A 26,215-nucleotide genomic window follows, 5' to 3' on the forward strand; every position below is an offset into this window, starting at 1 on the left:
TTTTGCGCGCGTTTTTCAGTATTCTAGTTCCGCTTAAATGGTGTCCCAGTAGCATTCTTATCTTGACGTTATCTCGTTTTATCATCATCAAAAAAATTTACCTGAGCTAATTGACCTGATTACCCATTTTGAAAGCTCTCTTATCCCTAATGAATCTAGGAAATTTCCTTTTTTATACAACAAGTAGTTATTAAGCGCTCCGCGTAGGTTAAAAAAATCACCCAACACAAAGTGTTTGAGTAGTTTTGCTACCTTGGATTTATCATACAGACTCTGGATAAACATAGAATGAAACGGTGGAGAGCCAAGTATTGTCTTTCTATTGTTTCAGAAAACAATCGATGTACTGGATTTGTCCGCAAAGGAAGGCTCGAAGGACTCTGATTTTGAAAAATGATTAATACTCTTATTTCTTAAATGGTCTCTAACTTTTTCTATTCATACTTTTGCTAGCAAAAAGTTGAAAAATAAATGCTAGAATACCAAGCGGATACATTTATGAAATCTGGTGTGAGAAAAAAATCATAGGACGAGTAAAATCAAATCAAATGCTTATAAAGACACAAAATTTTAAATTGGGAATAACTTTCCAATATTTATCCGAGAAGAGCTGAGATTGACATACATTAGACGTGAGTGCCAAAGCTCCACTGTGGTATGAAAATCTTTTGGTGGCACGTGGTGGCACGGTAGATTTTTTGAGGTTGAAGTTTAAAAAATTCTGGTGTCGATTTCTTATAAATAGCATGTTTTGCATCTTTCTCGCATTTTAAAACGTCATAACGACGTATAACTAGCAATTAATTAGATGAGTTTGAGTCTCGCAGGAAAGCTTAAAGTCTCATTTGGGAATTGGATAAGTGTATTTTGATGAGAAGTGCAATGAAAATGCTATGAAATATCATTTTAATGGCTGAAGGAGGGTGAACAATAATGTCATTACTGCGAACAAGGCTTGAACATGAGATACCAGTAAAAATCAGTCAGTTGTTAATCCAGTGTCAATAATAATTCCATGATGCTACTAAACAACCGTGTACATTAGTAAAATAACATATGAAAGCAGTAATCCTTAGCATAGGCGTAACGAGATACTCTGCAAAATTCACGGATGAGAGCGGTTCTTACGACACTGTAATTATTGGTCAGCCTAAGCTGAGCATTCAAATAGGTAAAATTTCAGCCTTGTATTTTTATAGAATTGTTCTTATAAAAAGGCTTTACTTTTGAAACTATTATAACTGTAAATCACTCCCATGACACATTTGTTAGCATTTGAAAACTGAATTTTGTCTCAGATCAGATGAGAAGTCCAAAATCACTGTAGGGCTAATACCGATGGTCTGGGCACTATTGTGATAGGGTACATCAGAGAAAAGTGAAGAGGTACGGTTCTATTTGAGAAAAAATGAGAACGTCAGGGCTCTATTTCATTTTCGGTGCAAAAAATTATTTCTCAGAGGGCAGATCTTGGTTCGATATTTTATTTTGAGTGTTAAGCGTACCAGTGGAAGAGGGTGGTTTGAAGGCGTTTTGGGTGTGAAGCGTATCAGTGGAAGGGTGTGGTTCTAAGGTGTTTTGGGTGCGAAGCGTATCAGTGAAGGGTCTAGGTTCTAACGCGTTTTGGGTGCGAAGCGTATCAGTGGAAGGGTGTGGTTCTAAGGTGTTTTGGGTGCGAAGCGTATTAATGGAAGGGTCTATGTTCTAACGCGTTTTTGGTGTGAAGCGTATCAGTGGAAGGGTGTGGTTCTAAGGTGTTTTGGGTGCGAAGCGTATCAGTGAAGGGTCTAGGTTCTAACGCGTTTTGGGTGTGAAGCGTATCAGTGATGAGGTGTGGTTTTATGGTGTTTTGGGTGCGAAGCGTATCAGTGAAAAGTCTAAGTTCTAACGCGTTTTGGGTGCGAAGCGTATCAGTGGAAGGGTGTGGTTTTAAGATGTTTTGGGTGCGACGCGTATCAGTGAAGGGTCTAGGTTCTAACGCGTTTTGGGTGCGAAGCGTATCAGTGGAAGGGTGTGGTTCTATGGTGTTTTGGGTGAGAAGTGTATCAGTGAAGGGTCTAGGTTCTAACGCGTTTTGGGTGTAAAGCGTATCAGTGGAAGGGTGTGGTTCTAAGGTGTTTTGGGTGCGAAGCGTATCAGTGAAGGGTCTAGGTTCTAACGCGTTTTGGGTGTGAAGCGTATCAGTGATGAGGTGTGGTTTTATGGTGTTTTGGGTGCGAAGCGTATCAGTGAAAAGTCTAAGTTCTAACGCGTTTTGGGTGCGAAGCGTATCAGTGGAAGGGTGTGGTTTTAAGATGTTTTGGGTGCGACGCGTATCAGTGAAGGGTCTAGGTTCTAACGCGTTTTGGGTGCGAAGCGTATCAGTGGAAGGGTGTGGTTCTATGGTGTTTTGGGTGAGAAGTGTATCAGTGAAGGGTCTAGGTTCTAACGCGTTTTGGGTGTAAAGCGTATCAGTGGAAGGGTGTGGTTCTATGGTGTTTTGGGTGCGAAGTGTATCAGTGAAGGGTCTAGGTTTTAACGCGTTTTGGGTGCGAAGCGTATCAGTGGAAGGGTATGGTTTTATGGTGTTTTGGGTGCGAAGCGCATCAGTGGAAGGGTGTGGTTCTATGGTGTTTTGGGTGCGAAGCGTATCAGTGGAAGGGTGTGGTTCTATGGTGTTTTGGGTGCGAAGCATATCAGTGAAGGGTCTAGGTTCTACCGCGTTTTGGGTGCGAAGCGTATCAGTGGAAGGGTGTGGTTCTATGGTGTTTTTGGTGAGAAGCGTATCAGTGAAGGATCTAGGTTCTAACGCGTTTTGGGTGCGAAGCGTATCAGTGGAAGGCTGTGGTTTTATGGTGTTTTGGGTGCGAAGCGCATCAGTGGAAGGGTGTGGTTCTATGGTGTTTTGGGTTCGAAGCGTATCAGTGGAAGGGTGTGGTTCTATGGTGTTTTGGGTGCGAAGCGTATCAGTGAAGGGTCTAGGTTCTACCGCGTTTTGGGTGCAAAGCGTATCAGTGGAAGGGTGTGGTTCTATGGTGTTTTTGGTGAGAAGCGTATCAGTGAAGGATCTAGGTTCTAACGCGTTTTGGGTGCGAAGCGTATCAGTGGAAGGGTGTGGTTTTATGGTGTTTTGGGTGCGAAGCGTATCAGTGGAAGGGTGTGGTTCTATGGTGTTTTGGGTGCGAAGCGTATCAGTGAAGGGTCTAGGTTCTAATACGTTTTGGGTGCGAAGCGTATCAGTGGAAGGGTGTGGTTTTATGGTGTTTTGAGTGCGAAGCGTATCAGTGGAAGGGTGTGGTTTTATGGTGGTTTGGGTGCGAAGCGTATCAGTGAAGGGTCTAGGTTCTAATACGTTTTGGGTGCGAAGCGTATCAGTGGAAGGGTGTGGTTTTATGGTGTTTTGAGTGCGAAGCGTATCAGTGGAAGGGTGTGGTTCTATGGTGTTTTGGGTGCGAAGCGTATCAGTGAAGGGTCTAGGTTCTAACGCGTTTTGGGTGTGAAGCGTATCAGTGGAAGGGTGTGGTTCTATGGTGTTTTGGGTGCGAAGCGTATCAGTGAAGGGTCTAGGTTCTAACGCGTTTTGGGTGCGAAGCGTATCAGTGGAAGGGTGTGGTTCTAAGATGTTTTGGGTGCGAAGCGTATCAGTGAAGGGTCTAGGTCCTAACGCGTTTTGGGTGCGAAGCGTATCAGTGGAAGGGTGTGGTTCTAACGCGTTTTGGGTGCGAAGTGTATCAGTGAAGGGTCTAGGTCCTAACGCGTTTTGGGTGTGAAGCGTATCAGTGAAACTGGGTGGAGAATTAGGCGGGGTTTACTTTCGGTCAGTAAATTTATCTTTGGGCGCCAAGCGTATCAGTCACTCTCACTGATAGGCTTGGTGCCCATGTACCACGCTAACCCGACCTGATCCGATTCATCTATATATGTATGCATTTTGGTTGATATCCTAAGGATAATTATTGAAACGTTGAATAGTGGTATAAGTGGATATATATTTCTATTTTGGAATTATTACAATCGATGTAATTGCTTATCCTAATGCAGCTTGAATTCATTGAATCTCAAAATATCCTAAATGGTCGTCATTTTCAGTCTTTTTTAACAAAGAGTCGAATGGCTTCGAAAATTTTTATTTTAATCACCAACATTCGATACAATCGCCAACATCGATACTGCATAATATGTGCATAAAGTCATTGTATCATATTATCGTTTCATCCGATTTTCACAATATGCTGTATTTGCTCATCGGAAACATAAAATTTTATGATTTTCAGCATTCCTATAGTAAATCAACTGTCGCGCTCAGCCACCAACCGACCATTGATATTTACAAAAATAACAATTCTTATCGTGATTTCCATGATTCCACTGTGACTTCTTCGACGTACGTATCCAGACTTGACCTCAATCTTCGAAATGTCTGGTGATTTGTTCCTGTTGGAAAAAAAAAAACGATTTGGTATGTAAACTTTGTATGGTTTGATTACTCGAAATGTGACATTTATGTAAACGAAAAACTGAAAACAAATTTTTATTATTTTGGAAGCCGGAAATCCACCGGATGTGAAAAAAAGCCAAATTTGCACAATACTTGTAGTTTTGTAAATTGCTAGCTATTTTCTATGAACTATGAACTATCGAAATTTAGGAATTACGAATACTTGGAAATATCATTTTTAGATTCATAAGATCGAGACTCAAGTTACCCGTTTTTGCCCCTGTACCAACCTGTATTTCTCTGCTCATTGAAAAACGAAAGCAGATTTTCGGCTAGAATGAAAGAAAACTTTCGTACGGATTGGTTGGAATCTTGAATTTTGTCTTTTCGAATTCAAAATATTGGATATTTTCGACCGGAAATGACGTAAAATTTTACCTTACCTTTCGCTCTTAACGCACTCAAAATAGGTTTATCTTATTAATTTTCCGCATTTCCCTTCAAGTTTTAGTTATGTGTATTGTTCTCCAAGGATTTCAATGTTCTTTTCTTGTCTTATTTAAGGCGAAATTTTCGACTTCTAGTCGTCTTGTTTTGCTTCAAACAAGGTAAAAAAAAGACTCTCTAGTGTTTTATATAAGATACAGTATCTATGATACACATATGCGTATAGCACCATTTTTAAATTGAGTTCCCTCCGGTTCTCAATCAATCAAAGATTATCTCAATCAAAAAATCCCTTCCTACCTTCAATATTAGATATGTGTTCTTTTAATCTCTTGTGCAGGTCTTCGTGTATTCTTCTTGGAGAAAGATGTTCTCCAACTTTTAATCTATCAGGTGCTGAAATTGACTCGATTTGAATAAAGCCAGGTGGTAAGGGCTCCTGTATTATCTTCACACCCTTTGTCACGTTCAAACTTTTTGTATCGTCACCAAAAGCCTGGAATATACACAAGTGAAAAATGTTAGCACTCCTGTAAACTATTGTAAGATGTGGTACGAGTTGGAAGATTAAAATTTTTTTAAAAGTTTATTAAGAGCTTATACAAAAGCAAGAGTAACAGCCGGAACGATAAAAAAAGTGAACGTAAAATACTGTACTTCAGGCGGGAAAAGTTTTTTTTACAGATTTTAGACCTTCATGTTAAAGTAGTATAGTCCCTGTATACTACACTATTTTTTGTGTTAATGATTCCATGCTCTTCCGATGGTATCAACGATAAATATCATAGAGATCTAGAACAATAGTTGTAATTCAATGAATTTATATACAAGCTTATAGGTGTGATCATTAATTTGGAAGAATTTCAAGAAACGAAAATATTACCGGTGTAAATCTGTAGCGAAGGTATGGTGAGTCGTCTAGAGAGAAACTACCAATATTCAAATGCAAGTCAAAATCAAACTCGTTCGCAACTCCAACTTTTGTTTTTGTTGATGCGCTGCCTGCTTTTTCGAGTGAACCCCGATAAATGACGCCTTCATTTGTTTGGGTAACTTTGCTCAGTAATTCTCTAAGGATAGCATTTGCTTTTTGTTTGGATTCTTTTCTATCATGGCTTGAGGGTATTACTTCATTGTAATAGTAACTAAGAAGGTCTTCTGAAGATTTTCTCGCTGCTTCGGTGGTTTGTTTAAACGTGACCGAATGTACTTTTTCCATATGCCTTGACAAAGTCTGCTTGCTTTTACATCTTGCCGAACAAAATTCACAAGCTTCCGGAAGGTGTAAAGCCAATAAAGAGCTAGTACTATTACTGTGTTTGGTGGTCATTGCTTTATGCTGGTCAAGGTCTCTTTGCTCTTGGTATGTCCGTTTTTTCCTTTTGCATGATGGATGGTCACATCTCAACATTCTGGAATGATTGTCTCTAAAATGGTACCAACAAGTTTTTCATTGCACTTATCCCGGGGGGGGGGTGCACTCAAGGTAAATGGCCTACGTACGTGCGTTCCTTGAGGGAACTTTTTCCAAACTTCCCAAAGTACACTGTAAAAGGTCAAAATTATCAATTATGAGAAAAATTGCACCCTAAGAGTGTAAGATTTGGAAATATGACCATATTTTGCCTAAAAACAGTCAAAATATTTCAAGAAAATGCACGGTAGGGATCGATTTTTCGCACAAATTTACTCATATTTTGCTAAATTTTTTTTCTGCGCTGTAAGGGTCTGATTTTATTGAGCCACACGTACGGTCGTTCTTTAATCGAGTGTTCCTGCGGGATTTATACTTTCCTTTGACAACCTCTACGCCCTAGGGGATTATACCCAGGGAAGGGTACTACCCTTGCCAACCGACGGTGGTCACCCGCTAAAGCTAAAAAAATGGACCCTACGGGGGACAAGTTTTTTTTGGAAGATTATTCCAACATTTGAGAAAAAAGGACCCCAAATCGAGTGACATTCATAAATTAAATCAAGACTTTTCTAAAATTCTCTAAAAAGGTACCCTACGAGGGACTGATTTTTGTATTTTTTGTGTTTTTGCGACCTTAGGGACTCATAGAGATTAAAAAAGGTACCCTAACCAGCGGCACATCTCCATACCCCTTTTTACCCATGTACCTCTCTGGGCGGGATTCTATTGCAAAATATTACTAAACATGGCAGGAGCAGGAGCCATCGACCCCAGGAGCAAATAATTTAGAGCAAGAAATATTACAAATACTTTTAATTTTACAAAGTCTCAAATTTCTAATATATATATGGCTCTTGTTGGTGCTTCCGTCCTACTTTCCCTGAATTCCTGAATACCCATTAAAACTTTTTAACCCCGAGTACCTTATCGGCCAACACTTAGTCGGCCCTAAGTGACTAAATTTTGGTTTGGTGACTAAAATTTGAATCGACTAAAAATTTGGGCTGACTAAAATTTGGGCCAACTAAAAATTTGGGCCAAAATTAAAAGTTTATAATTAAGCTTTCCTTATTTCCCAGTATTTTAAGCTTTCTCCTATTTTCCATCTGCTTGTAAATTTAGAAATGGTCCAAATTTTTATAGTCGGTCTTAATTATTAGTCGGCCCTTAGTAACTAAATTTTGACGAGGTGACTAAAATTAGGGCCGACTAATGATTAAGGTTGACTAAAATTAAGGCCGACTAAGTTTTGGCTTAAGTTTTGGCTAAGGTAGTTGCTCATATTTTGATGCATACTAGAAATAACAGTTCACAACTCTTAAAAAATAAAAATAGACATACCTTTTATAAGTAGATTAATATTAAATCAACTTTTTGATAAACGAGGAACTGTATGCAACTTTTTACTTGTATAAAGCAAAAATGAGTTTGAGTGTTTGTTGTTTATGATTTTATTTTGTGTATATTTTCGCATTCTGAGAAATACCAGTTTGTTTTACATTAGAATATTCTAGATTTCAAATACAGTCATCCGATCATGATTAGAAAAACGAGAGAATGACCTATTCAAAGGTTTGATTATGTCTGTTGCGGTGGAAACTCTACACTCTATTTTTGAATAGTGTGTGAGAAATTATTAAACAAGCCATACACGTTTTTTTTTATATAAGGAACCTTAACTTTGCTCTGAGCCTGGAGTTCCTTATTTTTACAGAAAATTTCAGCCTCAAAGTTCCTTTTGAGTTCCTTATTTACATAGCTAGTTCAAGTGAAAACTCTAACTTTTACTGTTCCTTAGAACTTGTTTTCTTATTCTTAGCCTGAGCAGTCCCTTAACAATTCCTTATTTTTTGGACTACTTTCAGCCTCGAGTTCCTTATAAACGTGTTCCTTATAAAAAAAAAAAACGTGTAGCTTTCGCTAAGTGCCACCCGCCGTTACAGATGCTTATAAAGACTATAATGCTGAATAATAAGGCTTTTAATGCTTTATAGGGAAAGTTTGGAAACAAGCAATAATTAAAGTCTATTCACGATAAGTGTGCACTCTTTTTTCTTTTACCGATAACTTTCGAAGGAATTCTTCAATCTTTATAAATTTGGTATCGTTGGAGAGATATTTGTGAGTGAAACAATTTGAAATAAAAAAATCTTCAAAATAATTCTAAAAATGAAGATGAAAATGAAGAAGAAAAAAATGAAGATCTTGTAGAAAAGTGCTATAACTTTCATTTTCACTGGAGGGATTTTTTGATCTTTGGAGGTCATCACTGTGAAAAAATTTCACTAAAATATTTATTCAATACAAAGTTATGATACAAAGTTAATAAGTGGTTGACCCCGCGTTTTTAGACGTCAATTAGCTTATAACTTTGTTTGATATCTTTTGACTGAATGATTATTTTTGAGAAATTTTTTCACAGTGATGACGTTCGATAATCAAAGTTTCACTTCAGTAAAAATGATAGTTATAGCACTTTTCTACAAGATCTTCATTTTTTTCTTCTTCATTTTCATCTTCATTTTTAGAATTATTTTAAAGATTTTTTTATTTCAAATTGTTCCACTAACTAATATCTCTCCAATGATACCAAATTTATAAAGATTGAAGAATTCTTTCAAAAGTTATAAGTAAATGAAAAAAGAGTGCACACTTATCGTGAATAGACTTTAGATAGATTTTTTTTCAAAAGCATTTTCTTGGCTCCCTTTCTTTGAGATGAATGAATAATCAGTAACATACATCAAATATCTTTTTTCTAAAAATGTGGATTACTAAGTGTCCGGGTTGAGTCAATTACAAAAACCAAAACACTCAAAAGACATAACTTTATTTCACACAATTTGAAATATAAATGACCCAAAATACAACCAAAACAGCATAGAGAATACCATGAACCAGAAACATAACAAATACATCACTCAAAAGATATACAGACTCATGTATTTCAATCAGCCAGAGTTGGCGAATGAGAGGTATGTGCAGACGGGACCTCCGAAAACCGACCCTTAGAGAGACTGATTTTTGCTGAAAAGGCGACCCTTAGAGAGACTTTTTTACAATTTTTTTTTTGATTTTTGAAAAAAGTCATACCCTTAGAGAGACTTTATTACAATTTTTTCTCTGGAAATCAAAAAAATTTCTAAAAATCCTGAATTTTCCGACTCTTAGAGAGACTTTGAAAGGTGAAGAAACAGACCCTTACCGTCCGCACATACTTACCCATCATCCATTTTTGCCTAAGGAACCCCCCCCGGGTGACTCAGAGTAAAGTCAATAGCATTCCGTGTGCAGGTAATAACGTATTCAGAAGTTTGTCCATGGCAATGGCATGACAATGGATATATGATCAAAATTTAAGAAGAATACCAGTAATCTCTTGTAATCTCTATCAGTTGGAGTAGCGATATCGTGTAGAAGGATGGAAAATTTTTACCTTCCCCCTTCTCACAGACCCGGTAGGATCTTTTCAGCCATTCGGGATAAAAATAGCAGAAAAAAGCTCGATTGGGATTGATATTTCCATATCTTTTAAGTCAGAAAGTTCAGTGGGGGTTGGAAAAATAGCAAATTATCTTGAAACGAGGATTGCTTTATTTGATTATTTTCAGTGGGGACAAAAATTGGAGTATAATTTTCCACCCGGGGGCGATGTTTTTGGCGGTTTTTCCAGTGGGAAGGGGCCCCAAGGTGGATCTGTGAGAAGGGAGTGCAACAAAGGGGTCAACAAATAAATAATTTAATATCATTTTACTACAGATTTCTTAGATTTAAAAAATTTCTTTTTATACATAAATACAAAAATTTCTCAATAGCTCATTTTTACAGTGGTAATCTTTTTCAGATTTCCAAGCAAAATTCAAAAGCTCCTCGGAACACAGAACAAATGCAATCTTTATCGTGATCTTTCTCTACGGTAGATTGTTAACTTGCTATTAGTACACAATGTTGTTCTCTCTGATTGAATGGTAATGGTTAATACCACCAACGTTGTCTTCTTTCATTCATTCTTGATGAATATTTCTTACTGAGTTTTAATTTGGTGCACGTCTTATGGAGGTTCTGTTCTTCATTTCAATTTCATAAAGTTTTGGAACGCAGTGATAAAGGTGCAAGGTGAACACCATTTTCGCTTTGAAATTTCATACCATTTCACTCCCATAACTAACTCCATTTTGCTGACATCATCAATTTTCGTTTTTCTAATTTATTAGAATAAAAATGTGTCAGTTTAATCTCGCTCATTTATATATAATTCATTGACTCGTCGTTATAAGAGATGGGTAATCGAGACAGCTTGGTTCGTTTGGTTGAATGACAAGGTGCTGTTTGACAATTGATAATAGTGTTCGAGCAAAAGCTGAAATAAAAATCAAGCGGAAATATAGCTTAGAAGTTTATACTTAAGGCGCCCTATCACATTCCCCATGCATGAAATTCATCTACTAAAATTATCTCTGCGAACAAAATGAGGTCCTGTCAGCGGGGTGAGAGTCATCACGCCAAATTTTGGTCTCATCACGATCGTGCAAAAAAATTGCTAAAAATAGCCAAATCACGCATCAAACTCTTGCCCTATCACACATCGCGCCGGAAAATTATGGAATCACGCCTCCACGCAAAATAAAGCCCCAATCACGCCACACGTAAACAGGTGGCGATTTCATGAATTGTATAAGACCAGGGAAAGATTCTTGATTCTCAAATGAAAGTATGAACGTGGACAATAAAGAAAAGTTAAAAAAAAACTTACCAGAAATTACATTTATTGAAGAAATATTCTCCATCCTTCAGCTTTCGACCTCGATAATAGCACCCTAAGAATAAAAGAAGATATTCTGATGAAAGGAAGTTCTTGTTGAGATGTTCGAGAATTCAAAGTGGTTGATGATATAGGGCCTTTTCTGGGCCTACTCTGAATTAGAAATTCCTTCTTTTACACGTTGGTAAAGCTTAGCATTGTCGAGAGTAATACTAGTTCCGGAGGCAAAATGTAGAATATCAGCGGAGGTTTGGTATTCTATGAGAATGACGGACAACGTACCTGTGTCTACATCGTCCCACACTACCATTGGCTTAAACGGATCGACTTCTGAAAAAGAAAGAAAGAAACATGAAAATATCACATACATCATCCTGTGAAGAGAAACTGCGATTTCATTCAACATGCACTCAGGGAGAACAAACTTAACCATGGCAATCATCCAAGATCTTGGATGAAAGTCGTACCAAACAATCACAATAAGAAACGTAAAAAAGATTCATTGAAAGAGGATAATCTCGGCGCATAGCACACATATTTTTATATAGTTTTAGGAATCGATCTACTTTAGCTAATGGTGGTATGTGCTCTCTATCTTGCTCTCTATCAGACATGCGCGATAAAAGTCTTGCAGTTTGTCTCCACAGTTTAATTTCAGAGAAAGCTAAGCTGTGGTGTTTATGGTATTTGTTGAGTGAATCAAAAGAAAAAGTTAAAGACCGACCTAAGGCTCTGGTGTCTGAGTCTATGATCTTGATCGTGATCTTGAGTTATGTTGATAATGATTTGATAATTCTCATGCAGAAGTATACTTTACCTTTGAAGGGATTCTTGATGCAAAAGCCTCGATTTGGGATCGAATTCCTTTCATCCTCATGTCGTTGTATATCACACATATAGCCCTTCCGACATGGAATTGGTTCGTGGTCTGTGAAATTGCTAGTCGAGCATGTGACTTTTTTCTCTAGCCGTGTATTACTCTCAATTTGCCAGCTGTTACCTGTAGAAAAATAAATGTTTTCATACAAACAGATAATCCAAGTCCGTGAAAATTTAATTAGGAGTAGTGTTTGAACATTGGGTAACTATTCTCATCAGGTAAGCTTGTATTTTACAAACGGGAGTAGGGGGTACATGGAAACAATAAAATAGATGTTGGGTATGTGTGGACGATGAGAGTCAGATTTTTGACATGCCAAGTTTTTGTACTACAAAAAAGTAACAATAGTCCCTATAAGGGTTGGGATGATTATCCCCTTTTCGGTTATTAAGGGTATTGAAACCATAAAATTCAAAAATATCTCTTAGGAAATTTTTCGCAGAGAAACTCTGACTAAGAGTAACAACTTTTTTACAAAAAAATTAGTCTCTCTAAGGTTCGGTCTTCAGAGATTCGAATACCCTACTCCCCCTGGTATTATAAATTATGTGATGATATCTAAGAAAAGTTAGAAAAAGCTCCAGGCCAGGTGATTTTGATATAAATCAATAAAGTCGAAAATCACGAACCTGATACTTTTGGAGGTAATGGTGTATTCATCTTGTTGATTGCTACAGAGATTGAAAAAATGATAAGATTTTATGATCGATAATCTTCAAATTTAAAGAGTTTATAACCAGTTCATAGGTATTTCTTCCCTTTGACTGATGTAATAGTATTTCTTAAAGGCTCAATTTCTAAAATTGTATTGAAATAACGCAATATTCATTTATATTGGAAAGTAGATGGGGGCTATTTAGAAATGAGCTTCACAGGCTTTAAGAGAAGATAAAAGCTTTTTTCTCTTATCTGAAGACTATAATGTCTACATTTTACTTTGCTACCAAATATCAACTTTAACGGCTCTTGTTATCACAACATGAAAATTAGAGTAGAAATATCTGGTATTATGAATGAAAGCAAGTTGATAAGGAGAGAAAGAGAGATAGTGTATTGGATAACATAACATCAAATCACTGTTGATAACCGTTGACTTTCATTCACAGAAAATACGTATAAGACCATTGATAAAGCAAAGAGAGAGAGGAAAAATCCTCTCTTAGAGAAATGTCATTTCGAATTTCATTCATGAAGTCAGCATTTTTTTATTTAAAAATCCCTCCGCCTCCTACTTTAGAAACCCACGTGCGTCATTGAGTAAGATGTTCTATTAAATTTATCCTTTTTAAAATCCTTGTTGAAAAAAGTTTTAAATCTAAGATTTCAAGAATTCAAATGCTTAAACCTAAAAGGATAAAGCATCAATCTGAAAGCTAAATTGATCATCTATCATGAGCATCTTTCTCGCGTAAATTCATTACATATATCAATTCCCTTGGTTCTGGGACCAAATTACACTTTTGTGATCAACAGTTTGAAGACACTTTAAAGTTGGTGGTGCATTTAAAACAGTGGATTTCCATATCCTTTCTTATCCACATCAAATGTTCATTTACCGACCCGGAAATTCCGAAGGAACTGAGTAGTCTTGCTATTTTAGATTTCTCTATCAAAAACTAGAGTATGGTAATAATTAAGATTGCAAGCACAGGGCAAGTACGCAAAATTTACCGAGAAAATCGATCACATTGCTCCATTGTAATATTAATATTATTTTATGGCTTTAAAGGAGAAATTCAAAATATATCCCTAGAAATTTAGTCAAAGGATGTTCATAATCTAAAACTTTTCCAGAGAAAACTGAATAACAAGGTGGGTAGGCTTAAATAAGAAAAAACAAGCAGAATAGGGCAAGTACAGAATGTCAAAACAATGTTCAAATAACGTTATAACAACGCAGGGCCTATTGTATCATCTGGGTACTATACACCCATCAACCCTTATTCCACAATAACAAGGGACAACATGTATTCATGTTTACCAGGGTAAAATAACGTTCGAAAAAAGTCTACATCTGTCTGCGAATCCTATTTGAACACCCCCTTCTCACAGACCCGGTAGAAATGTTTAGCATTTTGACACAATATCTTTGTTTCAAACTCAGAGATTCATGGTGCACAGGCACCAATCTTCAGTGAAATCTGCAAGCAAGTTGGGATAAAAATAACTGACTGAAGCTCGATGGGGATTGATATTCCGATATCTTTTTATGGCTGGGGATTTCAATTCCTTTGTTTTCAAGTAAGAAAATTCAGTAGGGTGGGAAAAAAACATAATATTTTTGTGAGGATTAGTTCATTTGGTTATTATCAGTGGGAAAAAAATCGGAGGGTAATTTTCCACCGAAGACGATATTTTGGCCAATTTTTCCAGTGGCCCTTTCCAGTGGGTCTGCGAGAAGGGGGTGTATTTGACGTCATTCAAACCCTGGTAAATTCCAGCACAGGCTCTTTAAAGTTGATTAAAGTTGATATGTGGATTAGGTTTTAAGATAAGGGTTGGGCACAAAATTCCTACTTTTAGTTTTCTTGACGATTGGTTCAGTGCACATGTAAACACAACCATCAAAACAACATTTCATTCCTATCCCACAATCCATATCGCGTCCACAACTATCATACACCTGCATGCAACGTTTGTGGTCGATATCCTTCAATGGTGGATGTGAAGGACAGGTTGTCTGTAGATGGGTTTGCATACCGTGATGGCTTGACTCTCGTCTGGTGTTCTAAACAATGAAAATATACCTTTTAAATTCGATTTTAAAGAGCAAAATTTACTTTAGAGATACGCCTTATTCTAGTAAATTTCATTTTCCAAGGAATAATGTTTATCGAACAATATTCATCTCTCAAATCCAATTCTAAAAGTTCACAAACAAAGTTTTCATAGATACTAAATTTCAATCAATTGACAACCATGGCGAAGATCACCAGTCTTTTTGCCAATAAACCGAGCTTAAGATTTAGCTCGAGAATCTATGCCTCATAAGATGAATTTTTGGGTAGGTAGAAAGATTGTTTCAGTAATACCTTTTTGTATTTTTGGGGACGTCCGTAGATTGGTGTGAAAATCAAAAACGAGATCGTTAAACTCAGCATCATTATCCAGGATGAGATCATATCCACAAAAAATTAAACAAAAAATAAATCAACGACGGCTTGAAATTAACCTACTCCACGTCCCACGTGCGCAAGAATGACGTGCTACAGATATCACAAGTATTTTCAAATTCTATATTTTTCTAATATTTGTTGGATAGAATGGTCACAGCTATCAAAATTTCCAAATCCTCTATCAGTCGATTCAGTCGATATAAAAGTGATGTTAATAAAGTGGCTTTCTACTATTGCATTCCACTCCAATTTTCCGTTCTCCTTCGGCACGCGTATTTGTTTAGATTTAGTCAAACCAAAAGTCAGTTATAAATTCTCCTCTTTGTGTATCAAGATTCACGACGATATAGAATGTGTGAAACACGCGAACGGACCAATCCAACGACATGAAAAATAAACTACTTCAAATCGTGTAAATCCTTCTCATAGAATCACTCCACTTTAAGATGATGATGGTCTGTTAAGCTTTTATGTACACAAAATGTTTATTAAAAAGTCTCTCTCAAAGATAATTTATTGACCAAATCCTTTTACTACTTTTTTGTTTGTGATATAATTTTCAAACAGTCAATGAAATTTTATCTTTTAGGACTCAAATTGCGTTCTTTCAAAAAATTCGAAATTCTCTTACTGTACGCATCGATTGCGAATCTTTTCTTAATTATTCAAGTGGCCATTAGAAAAAGGTATAGAATTTTTTTCATACGTAATATGCATAATCAACAAACCCCTTGAGTGTTTATTTTCTCTTCGAATCGAAATAGCCAATCAGGACTCGTCCCCAGTTCCTTAATCAGCCAATCAAACGACAAATTGACACACAATCTTGTGACAAAATAATTGGCGGGAAACATTGTTTTTATAACGGTTTATTTTTGAAACGTTTTTTTTCGTATTGTGATAAGGAGTGGACATCGTATGACCGCTTACAACCTCCATCATTATTTTTTAACATTAAAAAAATCTTTTATAGAAAAAACGCTATGTTTTGATAGTACTGATGTTTTTTCAGTCAATATTTCGTCCCCTTCTTATAGCTTTTCTAAACAACATGAAATATGTCAAGTGGTTTTCCTTTACCGTCCCCCTACTTCATCTAGCTGACATTTTCTGACAAACAAGGAGAAGTGCAAAATACGATAGAAGTTACCCTTTTACGGAGAAAGAAAACCCCCCCAGGCTTTTTCTGCTTGTAGATGCTTATAGTTCCTGCAAAGATATTTTAAGTACTCCTTGGGAAACATAGCTGGAGATTTAAACGAGTTAAGTACTCGGTGAAATTATGAAAATCATTCGATATTAAATTAAAGCTCAAAATATGTAAAAATCTTGGAGAAGGCTAATCATATTCAATGAACTCCACCCTTGAAATTTTAACAAACTTTAAACTTTAAAAACATGGTATAATCTCAAGGAAGTTGTAGGATTTTAACGTGGGATAAAAATAACGTGAGAAAATAATTTAGCAGGAAGATTTTGACAAGTTTGAGCTGATGATTCAAAGTAGAATTAGTTTACCCCTTTTACTTCCCTAATGCTATTTATAGACTTTAAGGAAACGGTGACGCATAGATCTATTGCACCTAACTTTAGATTACTGTACGCCCAACAAATTCATGCCAAACATTGCATCTGAGTGGCAATAAAATCTTTGCATCCTTGAAGTCGAAAAAACACTTGTTTAATTTATTAAATTGTATACGAGGAAGTTTTTTATTAGGAGCTATAATAATACAGAGTAGTTTTAAGGCCTAAAATATAGAAAATCCTTAGCAGTCCTACATGGGCACAAATTGGAGAAACCTTATTTTTTTCAGCCGAGAAATGTCAGTAGAACAAATTTAAAACTTGATACTTGATTACATGGTGGGTAAAAACGGATTTTAAAATCCAACAAAAAAAATTTCTTTTTGGTTTTGACCAAGAAACTTAAATGACTGTTTCAAGTTTCTTGTTTTTACTTTTTAAAAGCCAGAGTCTGACCTTGACAAAGGAACTATTTCCATGGAAGGAAGATGGTCGAAATGGAAAAGGATTTTAGATCCCATTGAAATTCTCTTAGACAGAAACACTTTTTGCCCGACAGACAGAAAAATTTGTAATAGTTTAAACGTATGATATTTTTGTTCAAAGAAAATTATCCATTACAAATTTTGTTTTTATCTAACGTCTCTCTTGGGAATTTTTATTTTAAAAATCAATATCTTCAATTTTATTTTAACTTAGTTTGATATTTTTCGCTAATTTACCTAATTTTGCCATAAAAAGCTAAACTTGGTCCGTCCCCTGAAACTAAAAGAAAACAAGCTCCGCGAGGGAGAGACTTACATGACTTTCAGCAAAAGCCACATTTGGATTGGACACTTCACCGTTGATCTCTTCTCCAACTCTAAAAAAGAAGAAATTATTTCATCAAGCTCAACCATAGGTGTATAAATTCTGAGCCAACAAAAAAGACTCTTCATATTTTGAAAATATTCTAGCTCACACTTCAAAAAAGTTCTAACCAAGCTAAAGATATAATTCCATACAATTGCGAACAAGCCATGTCCAGCAAGCACATTTTCGCTCTCAGTATCGTTGTTTGTATTTTAATGCTGAATTTCGAGAACGTTCAAATGTTGACTGCTGGTGGAAACAACATGTGGTTACATGGAAAAAGGGTGAGGAAATCATTTTAGGAACGCCCGTCACTTTGGTGGTCTTTCAATACCACACGAGTAAACATGTTTCTATAAGACATGATCTCGCGTAATGCCTTAATTTTAACTGAGAATTTTATTTAAAGGTTTGACACTTGAAAAGAGAGCTTTCCTACAAACTCGAACATTGATACATTTAACTTTTTGCTTAATTTCTGTATGTTTGCCAGTGAGCCTCAAATTATAAAACGATGAGATAGGGGCTTGATTTGGGAAAGATCTTCAAGATAAACACATAATTTGGCCTAGGCTACATATTCTTCAACTAAGGTTTCAACTTAGGCCAATGAAGTTTTTCCCTCGTTTCCTAAGTAAATTTTCTTAAGACTTCTTTGAAAATTTAGACTGATGCAAAAGTTAGTTTCTTTACTGCGAAATGGAAGATCTTCACAATTTACTCTTGTCTCCCGAATAGACGTCCCCCCACTAATTGTTAAGAGAAAAAAAATCCATCCCCCCGCTCTTATTAAGACCCCCCCCCTCTAATTAAATTCGAATAATTCAATATTTTATTACAGTGTAGATAGACCTTAAAATTGTTAAAATTTTCCTTTTTGTTTTTATTCTACGTGTTCATTTGTTAAAGTTTTATTTTTGTTGTTGAAATATCAGTTAAAAAAAATTATGTCTTCAAATTACTCCCCCCTCTCATTCCATCCCCGCTTATTAGAATTTAGAAAATTTTCCTACCCCTGCTTATTTGGACCCCCCCCCCGTTTATTCGGGAGACAAGAGTAAATAGTTTTTGATCAATTTTACAGGCGATCAGAGGACCGTACGATTTCCATCGGATGTGTCAAACGTGCTCACAATTTCGAAGCTTCTGCGTATCACACAAGAAAAAGTCAGCAGTGCGTGATGAAATGGAAAACGACGAACTTCTTTAGGTGTTTTTAAACTTATATAATATAATATTCATGGTTAGTTTTATGTCTTATTATATATAAAGCCAATCCGCTATTATCTGGTGGGACCCCCTGCGCACTGAAAATATGCTTAAATTTCTATTGTTCTATAACAATAGATCCAAAATCTCAAACAAACCGTGTGACTATATTAACTTCGGCAAAGAAATTGTTGTTATAGTTGTAAAGTCAAATGCCTGAAAATCTTCTTATGGGGAAATTTATCGTGTCGTATTTCCTGAAATTTCGTTAAACTTATCTAGTAGAAGCAGGAAGCACCTTCAAGGGGGAGGGCTTGAGCTCAACCTTAAAATCTCAATGACAAAGTGTAAAGTCTTGCAATCTTAAACACTGGTACATAGAACATCAATATAAGCATTACAGTCACGTGACTAAAAATAGTCCGCGTTCTTCTATCAAAATATGGCATCGATAAATGGAGATAATTTGCAAAATTTTTGGTTCAGCCACCTGTTTGACTAGTATTTAACAGACCAGAATATAAATAAAGCTAAAATCGCGTCTTGACCGATTCGCTTGTTCGATTTGACTGATATTTAGTTTCAAAAGACTTCAGAAAGCTTCGGAATTTTGAGCCTGTCTGTTAAGTACGTACGATACAGGCAGGTGACAAGAAATTGACCCTACCCCCTCCCCTAAAGAAGCAGGAAACGGTTAAGTCAAAAATTCAAATCAAATCTTGATTAATTGATTGATTAAATGGGTAAATATTATTTGATTATATTATATCTGAAAATTTTGTTACACAAATATATAATGTATACGCATGAAATAAATATAATTTGGAAAATTTACAGCGGAGTGGATTATAAAATAATTCTAAAATCATTTTAAGCAATGAAACTCTACCAAGAACAATTCTATGGGAGTACAATGATCTAAAAATCTACGAGCCGTTGAGCCTCAAGTATCTGAAGTATTGATGGTCTCAAAATGTTCAACTTGAGCTAGAAAATCATTTTATTTTGGAAAATTTAGAGAAACAAACGTTTTGTTGTCACATAAGTAATTGCTTACAATTACTAGACCCCTTCGCACAAACTTGGTGGAATTTTTCAGCCAAAATAGCTTACTGAAACTCGATGGGAATTGATATTAGTCATTGCTTACTTAGGGCACAGTTTTTACATCGAGCCCCAACAGAGAGCCCAGTCCAGAGTATGTATAAATTTTAAGTCCTTTTTGTCCAATTAAAATCATTACAAATTATCCAAAATTAAAGCTTTAGCAAGTCTTCTATTCGTCTACAATAAAATCTAAACTTTACACTTTTAATGCACCAATCATCATTCGTCAAAGGAGCTTTAGTTTCCTTACGCGAAACACTTCCGAAGTTTCGAAATATTTGGTTGTAAATCCTGACAAAAGAAATCTGTAAAATCATCAATTTTGGTCAAAATTGTGGTCAGGCTTAATATAAACTTACTTTACAGCATAGCCAGTGATATGAGGTCGAAACATAGCGAAGATGTTGAACAAATTAGCATTAAAAGTTTCAGAGTACACATCAGTGAAACCGGCTTTTTTGATGACATCAAGACTGTTCCTCGTCACGTTACAACCGTCATACAGAACTTTATTCAGTGGGTTCAAACAACGCTGAAAGTAGGGCATATAGAAACCATCCTTCGCAAACACGTGCTCCATAAAGAAAAAATGTCCACCTGGTTTCAATACTCTTCGAATCTCTTTCAAAACTTGAACTTGATCGTTAACAGAGCAGAGTACGATTGTTGATAAGACGCAATCTACAGATTCTGATTCAATCCCCTTCATATTTTCCGCTGGACATACCGCGTATTCACATAAGTCAACGTGTGGATAATTCTGCAAATTCTCCTCCAGGTAAGGTTTAGCGTACTCGTTCGGCTCAACAGCAATAAGTTGGATTTTCATCTCTGATGGTAAAAACTCGAAATTAGCTCCACTTCCAACTCCGATCTCCAGAAGCTTGATATCATTCAAATTCATAATATTGGCCATTTTGTCAAATAATTTCCTCTTGTGTTCAAGAACTGATTCGTTGTATTTGACACGCATCGTATCACTGACGAATGCATGCCAACGTTTCGACAATTGCTTTAATGCAGGCCAAGGTCCCGTCAGTTTTAATCCGAGAACAAGTATCACAATAGCCACCAATAACTCAATAACCATGTTGGTATTCTGCTATCAGGATGTATGTTGACTTTTTCTCAGTAGAACCTGCAATGTTGGTCAAAATATATTGAGAAGTTTGGTTAATTCCTTGTTTTTAGCAATTTTAAGTTCGGGCGAGAAAGTCGCTTTTGGGTTATTTGTTAAATTTAATCGAATATTTCAATTTGGGTGAGATTGTTAGACTCCCAGGCTATATTCTGAGCCCTATTGGACCATTCTTGAACTTTTGGATCTTCTGGAAGTCTTAAGTCTATTGTTAAAACTCAGAGTTAAAACTCTACTATTCCAGCCTAAGTTAGAGCGCTTCTAAATCGTTTGTGGATAAAAGATTTCGTGGGAATTCCCCTTTTTTCTCAAATATTATGACCGGGATTGTGTAAGAATGCGAAAAGACTTATCTGATATTCCGATGGCGTATTGGCGGCCGCCCACGCTAAAGCTCTAAAGGAGCGGGCCAATATACCATCAGAGAGAAATAGTAGTCGTCCATTGATGTGCCGACATAAGTTTAGCCCTCATTTTCGGGGCCGTGCTGAACGCTCAAAAATTGTTTTTTTGAGATCTGGCGCCTCAAAAAGACCGTCAAATCACTGTCGTTAGTTACCACGTCATGAGTATGTCGGCAAAAATTATAAACAACATGGCTGATGTAATTTTCAAAAAATATGTGCTGTATGGTTGTTTGTGGTTTCTTTTGATGGATTTTTTGTAGTTTAACTGTACTTATCACTCCCTGAATATTAGTTTTAGTATCCAGTGTAATTTCTGTATGTGCACCAACCCAAAAAATGTGTTTCTACCACAGAAAAGTTGATAATCATAACTTTTGTTTTTGTTTGTTTTGATGGCTGATTTTTTCTGCACTTTCTCAAATTTTATACCATTCAAAGACCAAAGAAACTAAAGCAGGTATGTTCCTATGGGCTCAGGCTTTTATCAGTAACTTTCATGTTATTATCTATCTTAGACCGTCCTCCAAATATAACTGTTGTCCACCGGCCGACAACCGACAAACCGGCTTCAGTGTTCCAGAACTGAAGTTTTTTGGATAAAATCTTTATCAAACTTCACAAAAGTGTTCATTGAGGGTTAGTATTCATTTTCAATAGCTTTGGTTTTTCTTTTAGTGTTATTATAGATGATGATTATGACTTTTCTCTAGGCTTTTTTGTGTACAATGTTATTTCTATTTTGTTTTTGCTTCTGTGATCAGTTTAAAGAAGGAAAAATACTTATTTGAGTATTTCTACATACCCTCCTTGTGAAAAGAATGATAATATTTTGCATGATTCCTTCTCCAAAAAGTTTTGTATTTGAATTTATTTCGTGAAACCTTTTGAAGTTTTTTCTGACTCAAATTTTGTCGGCCATGACACCTTCCCTGTCCAAATTGCACTCGGGCCCATTTTTCTAAAAAATTACGTGGTCAGGCAAAATTCCGTAATGTATTTCTTCCAGATGTTGAAAATTTTCCCGACCTTCAGAGCTTTAGCGTGTCGGAAGAAAATTTCTACATCGAGTGCCAGATTACGAAAAGACCTGAAAACATCACATCAAGAGTTTTAATAATCAGCGATACTAAAGGCTACATAATTATAGCTTGACCTACCATCCCGATAAAAGTTTAAAATACTAAGCTATCTCGATATTTCATTATTTCTAAACACTGTTCTCTCCATGAATTTAAAACCATCTAATGCGGCTCATGCACATAATATCCTACAACTATCGGTCACCAGCTAAATAAAACTTATTACATACTTGCAAATCGATTTTGCAGACAGTAGAAGCCAAAGTTGAATATTAAAAGAAAGTAACATAGCTCTATCTCTCTAAGTCAGGCTTTTCTGTAATAATTGATTTCATATAATATATACTATGTGAAAAATCCTATTATCAGAATTAGAGAGGTAGCGTCAAACATATTTGAAATCGCAACAATTCTTTAATGCTATCAAGCCGAGTGATAGCTTACAAAAATGTCATCCGAGTTCAAGATGATAGATAAATAGCATTCTATGGTTGAACTTCCGTAAATATAAATTCATGGCTAGAGTGAACAAAGAATTCGGATAAAACAGAGCGGCAAAGTAAATGGCACAGAATACTGATACCAGCCTCTAAACTGCATTACAAATAAACCTTCTTCCTGAATTCAGTTCTTAATATTGCTTTCGGTTGAAATTTACTTCTCAAACTGCTTTATCGTTTCATTTTTTCTTGAGCATCTGAAATATTTATAAGTCTCCAATAGCTTATCTCTGCTACATCAATTATCTCTCACAGTTGATATATTGAAACGATAAAAATGAATATAGTGTACCCTCAATCATTACATGGGAAAGGAAGGGTAACTTTTCAAGGAAAAGGTCATGCTGTTATCAGTCACTCAACGAAACATCTCTAGCAGATAAAATTTGTTAACAAACTAAATTTGGTAACCATTTTGACATCTCTTGCTTATTCTCCTTCATTATGTCTCAATATTTTTGTCACTTCAAAATAATCGTTTTAACTCGAATATCTCACTAACTAAAATCTAAATTCAAGGAGGGATCATTTTGGCTGAAAATGTTCCCAAAAATCATCAACAAATACAGTGCTGGCAACTTTACAAAGATTGATACTCAGTAAAACTACATCCAGTGCTTTTATAAGAAAATAACAAAGTTTAAAGGTCCGCCCCTTTTCAATTTCTTGGCTATCTCGCCTTATCATCATTTCCTGGAGGAAACGCCCACAAGTCCGCCCCTCTAATACTTAGAGGTATCTAACTAGCAGTAAAGTAGATTTAACATATCAACACTTTACATCAAAATTCAGTTTCGATATCTCATACCGTGACTTCTCAAAATGGTATGAACACACATGGCACGGGCTACATTAAATTCCCGAACAATGTAATCAAAGGAACTAGAAACCACTCTACATATACACAGCTATGATTTGAAATCGAGTTCTTTTCGTAATATCTTCTTGTAAAAAGAATTAGCAAGTGCTTTCTTCCGCCCCTTTTTCACAAAGTCCAACATCTTCAACACTTTATAATGTCCACACATAATACATACTTCATCATTTCCCTCGACTGAAGGCGTTTCCGAAAATCCAAGAAGTTCACTATCAGATCAACTGAAAAGAAAAGATGACGAAAGAAATCGGAAAAATCCGTTAACAAATGGGGGAACGTGCAATTGATACAAACATATAGTGTGGTCGTGTGTTATCTTCTAAACACATTCATGCTCTTCCTTCCTGGATGAAGAAGGAATCTCGTTAGTTTTCCCATTGTGTAGTGAAATCATTTAATGATATTCTATCAATTACTCCTCATTTGTATTGTCACTAAGTAAATAAAGACACTGAAGCTAATGAGCTCGAGCGTGGTGGGTCAACGAATACTAGGGAAGTAATTTTCGAAAGTTGAGCTTTGCCCCCCCCCTCCCTTTTTAAAAGTCATATATCTTTGTATAAAAATGATATGTCTAAAATTTCTGGGTATTTTTTCTCTTTCTATGGCTATGTAAAGAAGTCTCCCCTGTCACCACGCTACTGCTAACGAGACAGGGACGAATTTAATATACTATTCTTATCGTATTATGTATAGTCTTTAACACAACTCCGACTTGACCTCCCGAAAAATAACATTTCTCTCATATCTGGTAAACGCCGACGATGTCAGTAGAATAAGCCAGCGTTTGAAGATACACTCAAACTTATTGTTTCTGTAAATTTATACAAGTTCTCAGACAATATCTTATCCAATTCAATCATAAGATCAACGGATCGAACTTTAAAACAGATCTTTAAATATATGCTTCTAGATCTGCTGGATCAGCAAAAAGATCAAAGAGTTCGCCGTATAAGGTGATACAAGGATTTGATGAAAAATATTGCGAAGAAAGTTTTAAAGTTGGCATGGAGTAGGCTTAGAGTGAGTGGTATACTTTACAGGTGAGTAATTAAACGTTTCGATAATAGCTTTAGGAGGATAATTACACGATGGTATTTAAGTTGAGTAATGTTAATTACCTTGTTAATTAGAAGGACAAGTGATCTCACATGTGAATCATAATTCAGCCGTGAGCAGCTTATGATTACATCATTCTTGCATTAGTGGGAAAGAAGGTTTTTTAGAAAGGTTTAATTCCCGTGAAAGAAGACGTAAGCGTTCTTATAAATAAATCTACCAATATAACACTAGTAGTAGTAGCACTTAAATAATCACCAAGTAAATCGTTTGACTCAAAGCATAGCTTGGATTCTTCATTGGATTGTCTCTTTATTTGGGACAAGCTGGAGTTTTTACAAGCTCTTATTTGATTTGCTTGGTCGTTAACCAGTAATAAAACAATTTTGTTACTTTTTCTAAAGAACGCGTCATCTCTATCACTTCAAATGACCAATTAGTGAAGTATCTTGTAAAAACTCCAGCTCATCCCCTTTATTTATATACTGCAATTGTCTTACCTGAAGTCATCATATCATTGCTCTTGAATTCCTCCAAAGATGCACTAATACGCAGGCACGAATTGAACGAGCGACCAACAAATCATACAGCAACGTATAATGAATGCACTCTAAAGGAAGTGAGGTAAGCGGTGTAAAGCGAATAAGCCATTAGTTTTTGTTTTTCAGTGTTGAGTGGTTCCGATACTGCAAGCCATAGCACCATCAAAGTATCTTCTGGGTGTGGTTGCTGAACCAATCTACCAACGTAGGGCTCAAATGACTCCATACTTTCCTTTTTTTGCTTTTTGATATATCTTTTCCTGAAAAATAACACAGAAGAGAAAAAATTTCTTTTAATATTGCACTGCACTAGAGAGACTAACCTGAAAATTGAAAATTCTCTGCGAAGGAAATATCTTCTAACGCAATTTAGGGGAGTTTTTATTACGACAATTATACTTTAATGGGACTAAATTTCGCGGTTGGGCCTTCGCGGGGACTTAATTTTGCGGATGACACTATTGGGTGGCAATATTTTCACGATTTTGTGACTTTTACTGTCAAATCATGCATGTTTGTTGTTGAAATACTCTCGGGTACCTAATAGCCATCCCCCCCGCTAATTAATTTTTCGAAAATTTTCCACCCAGGACATTCTTATTCCAACCCCCCCCCTCCCCGCTTATTAATTTTTGGGAAAATGTTTTTGAAAGTTCCCTTTTTGTCTTAATTCTGCTGTATTAGCCTCCTTTTCAAACATTTTCCACCCCGGACATTTTTATTCCAACCCCCCCCCCCCGCTTATTAATTTTGAGATTTTTTCCAACCCCCGCTTATTCCAACCCCCCCGGCTATTAGGTACCCGAGAGTACACATTATTTGCGCTTCTTTGATGTCTTTGAACATTTAAAAAGTAGTTTATTTGACATATTTTGAGTT

The 26,215-nt window shown here is 36.1% G+C and overlaps 2 protein-coding genes across 3 annotated transcripts in view; one reads left to right on the forward strand and one right to left on the reverse strand.

Annotated features, from left to right (window-relative positions):
- Positions 1 to 19,461, forward strand: part of LOC136820803 (cyclic GMP-AMP synthase-like) — a 49,217-nt gene extending 29,756 nt beyond the window's left edge. Inside the window, exon 4 of the mRNA XM_067077037.1 lies at positions 18,503 to 19,461. Within this exon, the coding sequence (XP_066933138.1) occupies positions 18,503 to 18,628 (126 nt within the window). The 3' untranslated portion in view covers positions 18,629 to 19,461. The remainder of the gene's footprint in view (positions 1 to 18,502) is intronic.
- Positions 10,027 to 25,598, reverse strand: LOC136820805 (WAP four-disulfide core domain protein 1-like). 2 transcript variants are annotated; one of them, XM_067077038.1, is made up of 8 exons: positions 25,295 to 25,598; positions 14,956 to 17,428; positions 14,441 to 14,651; positions 12,553 to 12,594; positions 11,861 to 12,043; positions 11,326 to 11,373; positions 11,035 to 11,098; positions 10,027 to 10,641 (listed from the first exon to the last, which is right to left on the reverse strand). In XM_067077038.1, exons 2-8 carry the CDS (start codon positions 15,043 to 15,045, stop codon positions 10,527 to 10,529), a joined length of 753 nt encoding a protein of 250 aa, XP_066933139.1. In that variant the 5' UTR covers positions 15,046 to 17,428; positions 25,295 to 25,598; the 3' UTR covers positions 10,027 to 10,526. The 2 variants fall into 2 exon arrangements, with proteins under 2 accessions (XP_066933139.1, XP_066933140.1); XM_067077039.1 differs by lacking the exons at positions 11,861 to 12,043; positions 25,295 to 25,598.
- Between the last annotated feature and the right edge of the window lie 617 nt (positions 25,599 to 26,215).

Source organism: Clytia hemisphaerica, unplaced genomic scaffold (assembly GCF_902728285.1).
Source record: "Clytia hemisphaerica strain Z4C2 unplaced genomic scaffold, Clytia hemisphaerica genome assembly, whole genome shotgun sequence".
Lineage (NCBI taxonomy): Eukaryota > Metazoa > Cnidaria > Hydrozoa > Leptothecata > Clytiidae > Clytia > Clytia hemisphaerica.